The sequence below is a fragment of the Prunus mume genome, linkage group LG8, assembly GCF_029339155.1.
Source record: "Prunus mume cultivar Tortuosa linkage group LG8, ASM2933915v1, whole genome shotgun sequence".
NCBI classification, from domain to species: Eukaryota; Viridiplantae; Streptophyta; class Magnoliopsida; order Rosales; family Rosaceae; genus Prunus; species Prunus mume.
In genome coordinates, this window is record NC_142705.1 from 3,314,916 (window position 1) to 3,328,571 (window position 13,656).

Genomic DNA, 13,656 nt, shown 5'->3' on the forward strand with positions numbered 1-13,656 from the left:
AATGGGAACTATTCGCGCTCCACCTCTGCTTACACTTCATGACACTCCTATGTACGAACGCACAACATCATTCATCCACACAATGTAGATGTTATTGTGCTTCCACGTAAGAGTTGACGAGAGTGTATTAAGGAAGTATGTAAGAAAGCAGTGTCGTAACACGTAAACATAGTAAACAAGATGAAATAACAATATATAATCTAGAAAATATTGACAATAATATAATTCGAACTGCAATTTTCTATAAAAGCAAATCGTTAGAGTCGGACAAGAGATACTTCTTACCCAAGTTCATACACTGTGACTAGTCAGAATTAATGCGCGCCACTTATCCGATTAATCTTGGCCATATTCCATAATTCACCACTTCCTTTCTTCCTATAAATGCGGGCGTCTTTTTGGTAGGTTTCATTTCACAGCCATTTCTCTCTCGGGTCTTTTCTTGCATGTTTTGTGTCTGAGCTGACTCCCATGGATTCTTCCAACCGAACAGTGAGCTTTGCTGCCCCAAGAGGCTTTGGCACCACACTAAAATCTGATCTCAAGGAGACATTCTTCCCTGACGACCCCTTTAAGCAATTTGAGAATCAGAAACCACTTGGAAAGGTCAAGAAAGGCTTGCAATATCTCGTTCCCATCTGCAAATGGCTTCCGAAATACAGTTTAAAAACATTTCAATACGACGTGCTTGCCGGCATCACCATCACCAGTCTTGCCATCCCTCAAGGGATTAGCTATGCGAAGCTCGGCCAGGTTCCTCCCATTGTGGGCCTTTGTAAGTCCTTGCTGTGAATCTGTATCATTGATTAGGTTGATTTTCGCGTCTAGAATATATTATATATATGGTCTGAATTCAGAATGTGACAATTATTAAGAGAATGTTACTCGATAAAAATGTGTACATTTTTTTTTTTTTTTAATGTGTAGATTCAAGTTTTGTTCCTCCAATTATTTATGCAATATTTGGAGACTCCAAGTACCTTGCCGTGGGAACTGTGGCAGCATGCTCTTTACTTATTGCAGAAATCATTGGAGAAGTGGCTTCACCGAAGACTGAACCGGCATTGTACCTTCACTTGGTTTTTACAGCCACCTTTGTTACCGGCATCATGCAGACTCTTCTCGGTGTTCTAAGGTGTTGTCCTGATCCTGAACGAGCAAAGCTAATGATGCAAACATTAAGCTAATTAATTATATATTAATTATTGTTGTGGATCAGGCTGGGGATTTTGGTGGATTTTCTGTCGCATTCCACCATCACTGGCTTCATGGGAGGGACTGCAGTTATAATCTGCTTGCAACAGTTGAAGGGCCTGCTGGGATTGAAGAATTTCACCACCAAAACCGACGTCGTAAATGTTTTGAAATCAGTGTTCGAACATAGAAAAGAGGTTTGTGTGTTAGTGCATTCCACTAATTAATGAAAAATTAGTGCATACTATATATGTAGTGTTCTTAATTTTGTATGAATTAATTCCTTGAGATATGAATTTTGCATGAACACGCATTATTAATTCATTCAATTGTGATATAGATTTAAATACCTGACACTTTTTTTTTCTTCTTCTTTCTCAGTGGAGGTGGGAGAGTGCAGTTATGGGTATCATCTTCCTTATTTTACTTCAGTTCACCAGGTGGCTGGTGAGTTATCTCTTCTTCAACAAATTAATCAGATGGACTCACTGAAATGGGTCCCACAATTTTAAAAATATAAATATGCCTAGTTGATATATATAATAACATTACTCTTCTCCATACACGAATGCATACGCAAAGTTTTGTGTTCGATTCTCTCATTCTTTAATATCATTTATGTTACTCTAAAAATTATATTTTCAGAGGGATAGGAAGCCAAAGCTATTTTGGGTGTCGGCTATGTCTCCACTGGTGGTGGTTGTATCTGGCTGCCTTTTTGCTTATTTTGTCCATGCTCAAGATCATGGAATTCCCATTGTAAGTGCATGCATGCACCATTAGTAATTTCTCTTTATATTAATTTGATTTATTAAGAAAATCCCATTTGTCCAGATGAAAATAATATGACTTGTACAAAATGGCCTTTTCCATTTATATGTTGATATTTTTTATATATTTTTTTCTTATAAATCTTAGGTGGGAGAATTGAAGAGAGGCATCAATCCTCCTTCCATTCAATTTTTGAACTTTGACCGCAAATATTTTCCACAAATTGTGAAGGCTGGGGCTATGACTGGCCTTATTGCTTTGGCAGTAAGAAACACCTTATTAATTTATTAATTCCTTTTTTTTGTTCTTCTTTTTTGGATTAGTTTAATATCTATATATCTTAATTTATAAATAATTTTCAGGAAGGAATAGCAATTGGAAGGAGCTTTGGCATCATGAGAAATGAAAACGTCGATGGCAACAAGGAAATGGTAGCTTATGGCCTCATGAACATTGTTGGATCTTTCACTTCATGCTATTTGACCACTGGTAATTAAATTAAATTCCCACCTAATTGATTTGATTAACAATAATCACTATCTAATATCTATCTAATTGTTTGATTTTAATTTTAATACGCATATTATTTTTTAAAGGACCCTTTTCAAAGACTGCGGTGAATTACAACGCGGGAGCTAAGACACCAATGTCAAACGCAGTGATGGCCGTTTTCATGGGACTTGTGCTTCTCTTCTTGGCTCCTCTCTTTAGCTACACCCCTCTTGTTGCTTTGTCTGCCATTATTATGTCCGCCATGCTTGGCCTCATCAAATATGAAGAAGCCATTGAACTCTTCAAGGTTGACAAGTTTGACTTTGTCGTGTGCATGGCTGCCTTCTTTGGTGTTGCCTTCATAAGCATGGACATGGGACTCGGCCTCTCAGTAAGTAATGCACATAGCTAAAGTGATTAAAAGCAGTTACTTATGTATTTAGTGCTACATGTTTGAATTTTTTCTCCTCCAATACTGTGTGTGTAAAAATTGGTGTGACAATTATAGGTTAATTTGGTGTTAATTCATTAGGTGGTTCTTGGTCTTGTGCGAGCCCTCCTTTATGTGGCTAGGCCAGGAACTTGTAAGCTTGGGAGATTACCAGACTCAGTCTTATACCGTGACATAGAGCAGTACCCTGACGCAGCAAGGAATTCAGGGATCATCGTGCTTCAAATTGGCTCCCCAATTTACTTTGCAAATGGCAACTATGTCAGAGAGAGGTAATATTTGCAAAATGATCATATATATATATATATATATATTGCTTTAAATTAAATTAATTAGTATGTATCTTTAATTACATGTAATTTATAATTGACATTATTTTGAATAGGATTTTAAGATGGGTTCGTGATGAGCAAAGCCATCTAGAAACTACGGGAGATGAGCTTGAGCATGTTATGCTAGAATTGTCTGGTACGATTGATTAAATTTGCCACACAAATGTATCGTGGACTGTTATAAATTATTTTAACTTAATTATAATTAAATGTTTCAAACTTTGGCTTTATAGGAGTTGTAACCATTGACATGACTGGCCTTGAAACAATGAAGGAGATAAACAAAACCTTGACTGCAAGGGATGTTAAGGTAAGCTACAGTTTTCCTCAAATAATATAATTGTCACAAGGAAACTAAAAGATGATATTCATAATATTTGTTCATGTTTTTAGTTGGGAATTATAAACCCGAGGCTTAAGGTGATGGAGAAGATGATAACCTCACATTTCATAGACAAGCTTGGAAAAGAAAATGTCTACCTATCGATCGAGGAAGCAATTGAAAATTGCAAGTTTTCGACTAGTAAGCCAAAGAAAACCACCAATGAATCCGGTGATTCATCGAAAGGCGCCGGAGATGCAAGTGATGATGCATCACAACAAGTTTGATGCTGTTGTTTAGGGTTGTTATTCTGCAATTGATATGCTACTTAGAAATAGTATTCTGAATGTTGTAGTTGTCAAATTGGGGTTTATGCCTAGGGGGAAATAAAGTGTGTATTTTTCCCTTATAGGAATTAAATTCCAATTTTTATTTCATAGGAAATAAACTGCATTTTCTCTTTGGTAGGAAATAAAGTGTAAATAGGTTTTCTTGCTTCCATATATGACTAGTGTAGTGGTTTGAAGTATTTACTCTCTCAGGCAAGGTTATGGATTCGAATCATAGCATCCGTGTTGTGTGTGTGAGTTTAGTATGTTATCGCCGCATCTCAATAGAAAAGGTCTCAAAAAAAAAAAAAAAAAAAAAAAAAAAAAAAAAAAAAAACTGTAAAGCTTCATAGTTTGGTAAAATTTATATCACAACACAAAAGAAACAAACACCTAACAAAATCCATAGTTATAACACCCCCTTAAAAAAAAAAACCAAACCAAGTTCAATATCATTATTTCTTCATCGCTTGTAAGAGCTTCATTGACTAACTCTTAGTTTAGTAGTGTTTCTCTTTCCATTTTTTTTTATACGAAAAGTACAATTACAAACAAAAATTTGTCGTGCAAGAAGGCCCAAAAAGGTCAAAGTACGAACACACGTCTAAATTAGAAAATAGTAAATATTTGTAAGGGATTCACAAGTAAATGAGGCCCAAGTCTAACTTCAAAGTTCTCGGTCTTGGAAAGTTTTGCTTTGGACACAACATCAGGCCCAAGACCAAGTACTGTTGTTGGATTTGAGCCTGAGCCCATAGCTGACATTAGCCTCCCGATCTCTCTCTCCCACACAGACGAACACACAAACACGCTCTGTTCCCGAACGTGCGCTCACAGTCACAGCGAAAACTGTTCGACCTCTGCTTCTAACTCTCTTCGCTTCGATCTCTAACGCTAAGCCTTCCAGCTTCGCTCTCTAACGCTAAGCCTTCCAGCTTCGCTCTTCGAGCTCTGCACCAACTTCTCCCATCCGAGCCTGTCATCTCCAAGCTCACAAAAATGGTAACGTCGTCGCTTTTGAATTTAGCTTGGATCTGAAAATGTCACCAAAATTTTACTCGCTTATGCTTCTTTCGCTTCCGAGAGAATGTTAGAATTGTGAAAACGTAGTTATGGCTGCCTTTGTGACTTAGTTGAGATTCAGCTATGCATTTCTTATTGTTTTCTCGTATTGGTTTCATCTAACTCTCTTCTGTTTCTATGGGATTTCTGCAGCCTCTCAGGCTTGATATCAAGGTAGTTTTCTCTCAGTTCCTTTGAATTTGTGTTATCCATTTCCACTTTGAGCTTTTCGTTTTGAGAATTTCCGATATTCTGCTTACTATAACTACCAATTATGCAGAGAAAATTTGTGCAAAGAACCGAGAGAGTTAAGTCTTTGGATCTGCATCCAACTGAGCCATGGTAATTTCACCACGTTCTTGATATTGTGCTATTTCACTATTTCTGTACATGCAAAATTATTTTACTGGCAAGACGTTAGACTTTGAGAAAGTGTGATTTGGAATCGGTAGTTGTTTATCTATAATCAAGATTTCCATGAGACCACCACTTATACTGTGCATACCTTTGTGGCAGGATCCTTGCAAGTCTGTATTCAGGAACCGTGTTTATTTTCAATTACCAGTCACAGGTTTGTGGCACTTGTCCAATTCTAGTTTTCCTCTCACGTTAGAGTGTATCTTGCATCTCTGTTTTGATTTCGTGGAAATGGATGCATTTTCAAATTACTGCTTCTCTGTTGTATTTGCCATGCTTGGAAACGAATTTTTACTCCAATGATTTTTTACTAGTCATAGAAAACTTTTCATGATCTTTTCTTCGGCTGTGGGAACTTATATAGTTGGTTTCTTTAATATTAAATCTTTCAAGGGTGTAATTCTGTTAGTGCTGACTGTAATGTTCCTGATTTACTTCAGAGCATGGCAAAGTCTTTTGAAGTCTCTGAATTGCCAGGTACTTAAAACATTAGCTTTTCTATGAGCTCCATGTTCTTGACATTATAACTTACTTGATGTATAAATTTTCTACTTGCAGTTCGGTCAGCAAAATTTATAGCCCGTAAGCAGTGGGTAGTAGCTGCAGCTGATGACATGTTCATACGTGCATACAATTATAATACAATGGATAAGGTTAAAGTGTTTGAAGCACACTCAGACTATATTAGATGTGTGGCTGTCCATCCAACACTTCCATGTGTTTTGTCATCATCTGATGACATGCTTATCAAACTGTGGGATTGGGAAAAAGGTTGGATGTGTACTCAGATATTCGAAGGGCATTGCCACTATGTGATGCAAGTGACCTTTAATCCTAAAGACACCAATACTTTTGCAAGTGCTTCCCTGGATCACACTGTAAAGGTGCGGTCAGAAATATTCCTTTTTAACCCATGTAAGTTTATTTTGAGAAATTATCTGGTTGTGCATACTATTAATTGCTTATCACCATCTTGTTCCCAGATCTGGAATCTTGCCTCCCCTGACCCCAATTTTACGTTGGATGCCCACGTGAAAGGGGTAAATTGCGTTGATTACTTCACTGGCGGTGATAAACCTTACTTAATCACGGGCTCAGATGATCATACTGCAAAGGTATGCAATATTGTTTTCCTGACACTTTAGTGTTTTTCTGTGGCCTGAACTTCAGTAAATGTATATGCATTTATATGTAGTTTGAAAAGACTGTAATTAGAATTTATGGAAACAGGTGTGGGACTATCAGACAAAAACTTGTGTTCAGACACTTGAAGGGCATACTCACAATGTATCTGCAGTATGCTTTCATCCGGAACTTCCAGTTATAATTACTGGTTCTGAGGATGGAACTGTTAGAATATGGCACTCAACGACTTATCGGTAAATATTAAATTCCAAAGTAGTGTTTCAGCTATTTGAGATGAAGTTCGTGTCTCAAATTCATTTATTCTCTGTTGCCAGGGATCTTCTTTTTTTTTTCATTAAAGTGTTAAGGCCTCAGAAAGTAAAGTACTATGTTGCCCTATATGCACCTACACCATGGGATGAGAATAAAACTACATTAGTATTTTGCTTTCTTGAAAGATTTTGCCAACTTCATTTTTTCGCCTTATATTTATTGATGTTTACTTTTAGCTCTTTAATGAATAAGTCATACTGTTCAGTTTTTATGATCCTCTAATGAATCTGCATTTTCTTCTTTGCATTTTAGAATAGGCTATTAGATTCTGTCATCTACACCTTACGCCTCTGCATATTTTTAAACTTTTGTTATTGATAGAATGGTTCTCTTAGAGATAAATGGAAAAATTTGACATGACTTATTACGTTTCAGGCTTGAAAACACACTGAATTATGGGCTTGAACGTGTTTGGGCCTTTGGGTATATGAAAGGTTCACGTCGGTAAGCTGCTTGTCTTTATTTTTATATTTTTTATTATCTATACATCCAATGTTCCAGTTAGCTTATGATATATATTATTGAATAAGACCAAAACTATACTATTATGAATACCTTGGCATGCTGGAATCTGAGAGTGGGTGTTTTTTTCACTATATTATTGTTTTGAGATGATGATTTCATAAGATGTCTCATTTGTGTACAGGATTGTAATTGGTTATGATGAAGGAGCCATAATGGTAAAAATTGGCCGAGAAGTACCAGTTGCTAGCATGGATAGTGGTGGAAAAATTATTTGGGCTAAGCATAATGAAATTCAAACTGTGAATATCAAGAGCGTTGGAGCAGATTTTGAGGTTCAATCTCCCTACTTGCTCAGACTTTCATCTTTCTTCCTGAGATGGTCCAAGAAATAGAGTTCTTATTTGCTTGAATTGAAATATTGAACCTTGATTATTTTTGTGAAATTCAGGTTGCAGATGGAGAAAGATTGCCTTTGGCTGTGAAGGAGTTGGGAACCTGTGACCTTTATCCTCAAGTAAGTTTCTGTGTTTGAGGAGCATTTAATCCAGTGGGTCTACGATGCCCACTGTTGTGTCAGCTTACCTACCTTTAGTGGTTTGATTGAAAGTCCCAATCCTTCATTAAGCGTATTTTTATTTTCTCAGAACCACTGTACTTTTAGATTCTTAGAAGAATATGACCATTGAATGCCTTGTTTTAATTACATTGTTTCGACAATGGATTTTATTTTGTGTTTGATTTCAGAGTTTGCAGCACAACCCGAATGGAAGGTTTGTTGTTGTTTGTGGAGATGGTGAGTACATAATATACACAGGTCTAGCATGGAGAAATAGATCCTTTGGCTCAGCATTGGAATTTGTCTGGTCATCTGATGGAGAATATGCTGTTAGGGAATCTACTTCAAGGATAAAAATTTTCAGCAAAGCATTCCAGGTTTTGATCTTTTTAGAATGTATAACTCATTGAGAATATGCTTGTCAACGGGATCATCTTGTTGGGAAAATCTGATTGAGTTGAATTGAACTCTACTGTTCAGGAAAAGAAGAATGTTCGACCAACATTTTCTGTAGAACACATTTATGGAGGGGTCTTACTGGCAATGCGCTCAAATGACTTTGTATGCTTCTATGACTGGTTGGAATGCAGATTGATTAGACGAATTGATGTCAATGTCAAGGTATCACAATAAAATTACTAGGAACTTATGTCATTATCAGACTTCTTATTTGGCCACATGGTTACTAATTTTGTTTGCTTCTTTGGTTGCTTTGATTGTTCAAGAATGTTTATTGGGCTGATAGCGGTGATTTGGTGGCAATTTCTAGTGATTCATCATTTTACGTTCTAAAATACAATGTAAGAGTTCTCCCATTCAACCACTTATATCCCATGTTTATTAGAATCTTTGTAGTTCTTTCTATACATGTGAGCTAAACTAAATTCACATGATTAACTTAGTGTGGTTTATTTGGCAGAGGGATATAGTCTCATCGTATTTTGACAGTGGAAGGCCTGTTGATGAACTAGGTGTTGAGGATGCCTTTGAGCTTCTCTTTGAAATAAACGAGCGTGTCAGAACTGGATTATGGGTTGGGGACTGTTTCATTTACAATAACTCATCTTGGCGACTAAATTATTGTGTTGGTGGTGAGGTATGCAAAATTTGTAGGTTTTAGAATCCAGTGTTTTGAAGTTTTCAGAACATTATTTATACATGATTTTTAACATTTACTTGATTTAGGATGGTGTTTTGACTTGATGACTTTGCAGGTAACCACAATGTTTCACCTAGACCGGCCCATGTACTTGTTGGGCTATCTTGCCAATCAAAGTTGTCTTTATCTAATTGATAAAGAGTTTAAGTGAGTGTTTGCTTGCAAGCTGCAGTTTTGAAGGGGAGTGAACTCTTGCCATTCTCACTTTCCATTTTAATGTGTTAATATTTCTTATGTGTGCAGTGTCATGGGATACACCTTGCTTCTCAGCTTGATCGAGTACAAAACACTTATTATACGTGGAGATTTAGAGCGTGCAAAACAAATTTTTCCAACAATACCTCCAGAGCAACATAATAGGTGGGACAACATATTTTGCTTTGGAAACTGTTGTGCATCAAGTGATATTAAATAGAACCTTAAACCCAGTTCCATTTCCTGCCTCTTGTACTTGAGAGAAACTCAAAAATTCTGAAATTTTTGAAAATTGACTGAAATTTTGATCCAACTCTTGTTTTGCTTCCAGTGTGGCTCGTTTTTTGGAATCTCGAGGTATGTTGGAGGATGCACTGGTAGTGGCTACAGATGCTGACTACAAATTTGATCTTGCTATACAGCTGGGTAGACTTGAGATTGCAATGGTGAGATATGTTTACTTTGTTATTCCTAAGTTGTCAAATAGGTTTGCTCCGGAGCTAACTTGAAGATAAACTGTGTTATGTATTTCCTTCGTACAAAAAATTCTTTTAATAATTATTCACTGGTTGTTTGAAGATGTTAATTTTTCTTCTTTCTGACAGGAAATTGCTAAAGAAGCGCAAAGTGAATCCAAGTGGAAGCGGCTGGGAGAATTAGCTATGTCCACTGGGAAGGTATTCCCTCACCTTTGTCTTCTGTGTGAACTCCATTAAACAAACCAGAAGACCGTCACATTCACTAGCACCTACAGACTACAGAGTCATGTATCCACCCATCATGATTGAAAGAGCTCATAAATACCCTTGTCTTGATATTCTTGTTATCAATTGAGGTCATGAGTTTTCTCAAGATTAAAAATACTGTGCCCCACATTTTATTTTTACATCCAAATCATATTCATATGCTTGAATGGCTGATGCAGCTTGAAATGGCTGAAGATTGTCTATCACATGGAAAAGACTTTTCTGGCTTGTTGCTTCTTTATTCTTCTCTTGGAGATGCTCAAGGAATATTAAAACTCGCATCCCTTGCCAAAGAGCAAGGAAAGAATAATGTTGCTTTCCTTTGCTTATTTATGCTGGGTAAAGTGGAAGAATGCATCCAGCTGTTGCTGGAAAGGTGAATTTCTTTTAACCCTAATTATGATCAGTTAAACCTCCTAATGTCGTCATCTTTGTTTGTTAAACCATTGGCATCTTTTCTTACAGTGAACGGATACCTGAAGCAGCTTTGATGGCACGATCTTACCTCCCCAGCAAGGTCTCAGAGATAGTTTCAATTTGGAGAAATGACCTGAACAAGGTTAGACTTTCACAGTGTTTTTCTCAGTTCATGAACTGAGTTTGTCTTTTTAAGTGAAATCTGAGATGTAGAAAGGAAATTATACCAACAGGAAATTGCTATGCTATGTGGATCTTCTAGTTTATCCACCAATCAAAGGAAAGATTTTTGCAAATATTTGACTAGTTGAGTTCTTGCTTATTTATGCACTTAAATTTGCAATATGATATAGGTCAATAAAAGAGCTGCAGAATCATTGGCGGATCCGCAAGAGTATCCTAATTTGTTTGAGGACTGGCAAGTTTCTCTTGCCCTTGAGTCTAAAAGTGCAGAAAATAGGTATCCACTATTCTTCACTGTTCAAAATCAGGGTCGGGAATAATTTTACTTTTTAGCGCTGCAGAAGCAGAGTAGTCCAAGATTGGAAATTGTGCCATATAATTTGGGGCTGCAGTAGATATCACCATAATTACTGGCTGGCAATAAATTTTCTGCGGTTATGTATTGTTGAATCATTGTGGATTGCTTTTATATGTCTTTTGCAGCGGCATTCATCCTCCTGCTGAACAATACCCAATTTATGCTGAGAAGTCAACGACTAGTCTTGTTGAAAGGTTCAGAAGCATGCAAATTGATGAAGAAGCCCCATTTGAAAATGGAGATCTGGATCAAGAGGTATAATAAGCCAACTGATGACAAATAGATGTTTCTAATCGAGCTAAAATTCTTGAACCAAAGATGAGGGAAGCTGATTTGCGTAGTTATTATATGATTACATATTTTTTGACTTTTTCACTCACCTTTTGAGTCTATATAGACAAGTAAAAAAACAGACATGGAACTTGCGAAACTACGGCTAAAGTTTGCTTTGGCCTTTTTCCTTTTTGGTGGGTGATTATTAACAAAAAGTTTATGTTTCTCACCTCTTAGTTTTTGAAACTCTGTCACACTGTTGATGATTCTATCCAGTTGTGGATGGTGTGTAGGATTTTAAACCTGTAGTTGGAGCAAACGTGTCAACTATCAACAGACTTATCTTTCAGCATTTCTTTAGTTAATTTTCTTTAATCTTTTTCCATGAAGGGATGCTTTTAATGGTTTTATTTGTGTTTTGTGCGTCTTTGTTCCAGGAGGTACAGGAGAATGGAGAAAATCAAGATGAAGGTGAGACTGTTGAGGAGGAAGATGATTCAACGAATGGTGTTGTTCTTGTAAATGGCGACCAGGGTGAAGAGTTGGGTGTAAATGATGAGAGAACACCATCACCGTAAAGGCAATTGGAGAATGTGAATATTTCTGGTGATTAATTCAATGCTCAAAAATGCTTATTTGGTTTTTTTTTTTTTCATTCTTATCATGGTGGTTGTTGCTGCTGCTCTCTTTCTTCTCAGTACTGTCATCATTGTTGTCGGTCCAGTCATTTTTTTCTGGCTTACATCAAACACATTAATTGCTTAGTTACTCTTTTCAATACAAAAGCAGAGCTGTTATGTGAGCCCTAGATGACTTGTCAGTTTCTTGGCCTTGGTAATACGCTTTTCCTCATCTTATGTCAGCTCTAGCTGAAGGAAGATCAATTTGTTTAATTCATCTTACTATGATAGCATGAGCTCATGTATACTATAATAACGAAATTCTTTGGTGTCCACAATTTTTTTTCTTTTCCTTGTATCTGCTTTCCCATTCTTATCCTTTGAGGATAATTACGTCTTTAAGAAAAACAAAAAAAGAAACTGCCCGGGAAGCATTACCTAATAACATTACATCTGAAGTGTGTTTTAGTTGTTTATTAGTAAGGTTCGATGTTCCTTCAAATTATGTGCAAGTCTCAGGTCCTGACCTAATTGCATATGCCCAAGACGGGGAAAAGAAAAGGCATGCTTGCTTTTGCATCATTATAGTGTCTAATAATGAATTTGGTGGTGTTTTGAATATAGTATAACATGATCTGTTTCCAGACACGCATCATAACAATCTAATAATTGGTTCGCATCATAACAATCTAATAATTGGTTGTATTTAGAAGTCAATTGATGTTGATAGTTGATCTTTTCTTTGTTGAAACTGCAGTGTTTAAGCCACATCACTAGTTCTCATAACGACAGCTAGATCCAGCTGTTATACACCGATCTTCAGGTGAGAAATTCTTCCTATATAAAATATTTTCTTATTAAGTTCTGCTCACAAGCCAATTTTGCTCGGTCACTCACCTGTGATAAATGGTTCATTTTCAGTTAAGAGATCATGGAGTCACAACATGTTTTCTTAAAATTTTCGGTTTTATTTGATTAACATATTAAACAACAAAAAAGTACAAAATTACTTGCTGGTTCCTTCATCTGAGCCTGCTCATTTGTTTACATCCTTAAAGATCCCTTAGCATACTGGAAGATCAATGAAGTTCAAAATTAAACATTATCATGAAACGTAGGCTGGGACCTTACTAGGTGTGATTGTCTTCAACTTATTCTTTATATGTTTTAAAAAATCAGACCCACTGTTTGGGATTTGGTCCTATGGTTAGTTGAGCCCTGTCAATGGTTAATCCTACTAAAGATCTGCCATTTGTACGAAAGATCTTTGTTTGCTCTTTCATTAAACCTTTTCATGCATCTTGAATTGTGACCCATGAAATGCAGGGCGTTGTGGCATCATGTGGGTTCCATCTGATGTTATATTTTCTACAATTGCTAGCTCTACTTAGCTAGCTAGTCTCATATTTAGGAGCCATAATCTAGTTTATTTGCTAATTTTGTCCTTGTTAATTCTAGATTTGTGACCTTTCACAGGAGTTTCCCCTTTTCTTTTCTGTGCAGGGTGGCTTGTAAAATGTAACCGTGTACAACCTGGAAAGTTTCTCATGTAGTTCCTTTTACAACTAGTTATTCTTGTGACACTTTAACAGATGCAAAGGATGTCAAAGAAGAAAAGGCTCTCATAAGTATTGAATCCTATAAAGATTTTGATCAGATTCCTCACTTTATATTATACTCCTTATGTTAGGTTTGGGATAAATAGGTTAGAAAGAGAACCGACCGGGACCGATTGCTTCCCTTCCATGGCCTGTGATTTTGCAGCTAAAAATGAAATGAAATCTCTATCCTATGTATAACATGTACAATGATATGATGTGTTGTTCAGCATTAGAGAAAGTCGTTTTGTTTTTTTA

General features: G+C 36.5%; 2 protein-coding genes across 2 annotated transcripts; both read left to right on the forward strand.

Moving 5' to 3' along the window:
- Positions 1 to 326: 326 nt before the first annotated feature.
- Positions 327 to 4,126, forward strand: SULTR3;5 (sulfate transporter 3;5). Its single transcript, XM_008244382.3, has 12 exons — positions 327 to 775; positions 928 to 1,135; positions 1,220 to 1,391; positions 1,576 to 1,641; positions 1,840 to 1,953; positions 2,113 to 2,229; positions 2,328 to 2,454; positions 2,562 to 2,848; positions 2,990 to 3,180; positions 3,294 to 3,376; positions 3,474 to 3,550; positions 3,634 to 4,126. Exons 1-12 carry the CDS (start codon positions 472 to 474, stop codon positions 3,847 to 3,849), a joined length of 1,962 nt encoding a protein of 653 aa, XP_008242604.2. The 5' UTR covers positions 327 to 471; the 3' UTR covers positions 3,850 to 4,126.
- A 555-nt stretch (positions 4,127 to 4,681) lies between these two features.
- LOC103340913 (coatomer subunit beta'-1-like) lies at positions 4,682 to 13,656 on the forward strand. The gene is made up of 26 exons (XM_008244380.3): positions 4,682 to 4,893; positions 5,107 to 5,127; positions 5,234 to 5,295; positions 5,470 to 5,524; positions 5,811 to 5,847; positions 5,929 to 6,254; positions 6,354 to 6,485; positions 6,601 to 6,749; positions 7,204 to 7,272; positions 7,475 to 7,625; positions 7,742 to 7,807; positions 8,038 to 8,226; positions 8,330 to 8,470; positions 8,575 to 8,649; positions 8,769 to 8,945; positions 9,064 to 9,155; positions 9,252 to 9,368; positions 9,535 to 9,649; positions 9,809 to 9,880; positions 10,129 to 10,325; positions 10,415 to 10,508; positions 10,720 to 10,826; positions 11,033 to 11,162; positions 11,618 to 11,786; positions 12,558 to 12,623; positions 13,304 to 13,656. The coding sequence occupies exons 1-24, from the start codon at positions 4,891 to 4,893 to the stop codon at positions 11,756 to 11,758; spliced, it is 2,718 nt and encodes a 905-aa protein (XP_008242602.2). The 5' UTR covers positions 4,682 to 4,890; the 3' UTR covers positions 11,759 to 11,786; positions 12,558 to 12,623; positions 13,304 to 13,656.

Coding starts and splice junctions, on each gene's coding strand:
- LOC103340913 (XM_008244380.3), top strand. Junction 6,255..6,353: donor CCCTGGATCACACTGTAAAG/GTGCGGTCAGAA, acceptor TCTTGTTCCCAG/ATCTGGAATCTTGCCTCCCC. Junction 11,163..11,617: donor ATGGAGATCTGGATCAAGAG/GTATAATAAGCC, acceptor TCTTTGTTCCAG/GAGGTACAGGAGAATGGAGA.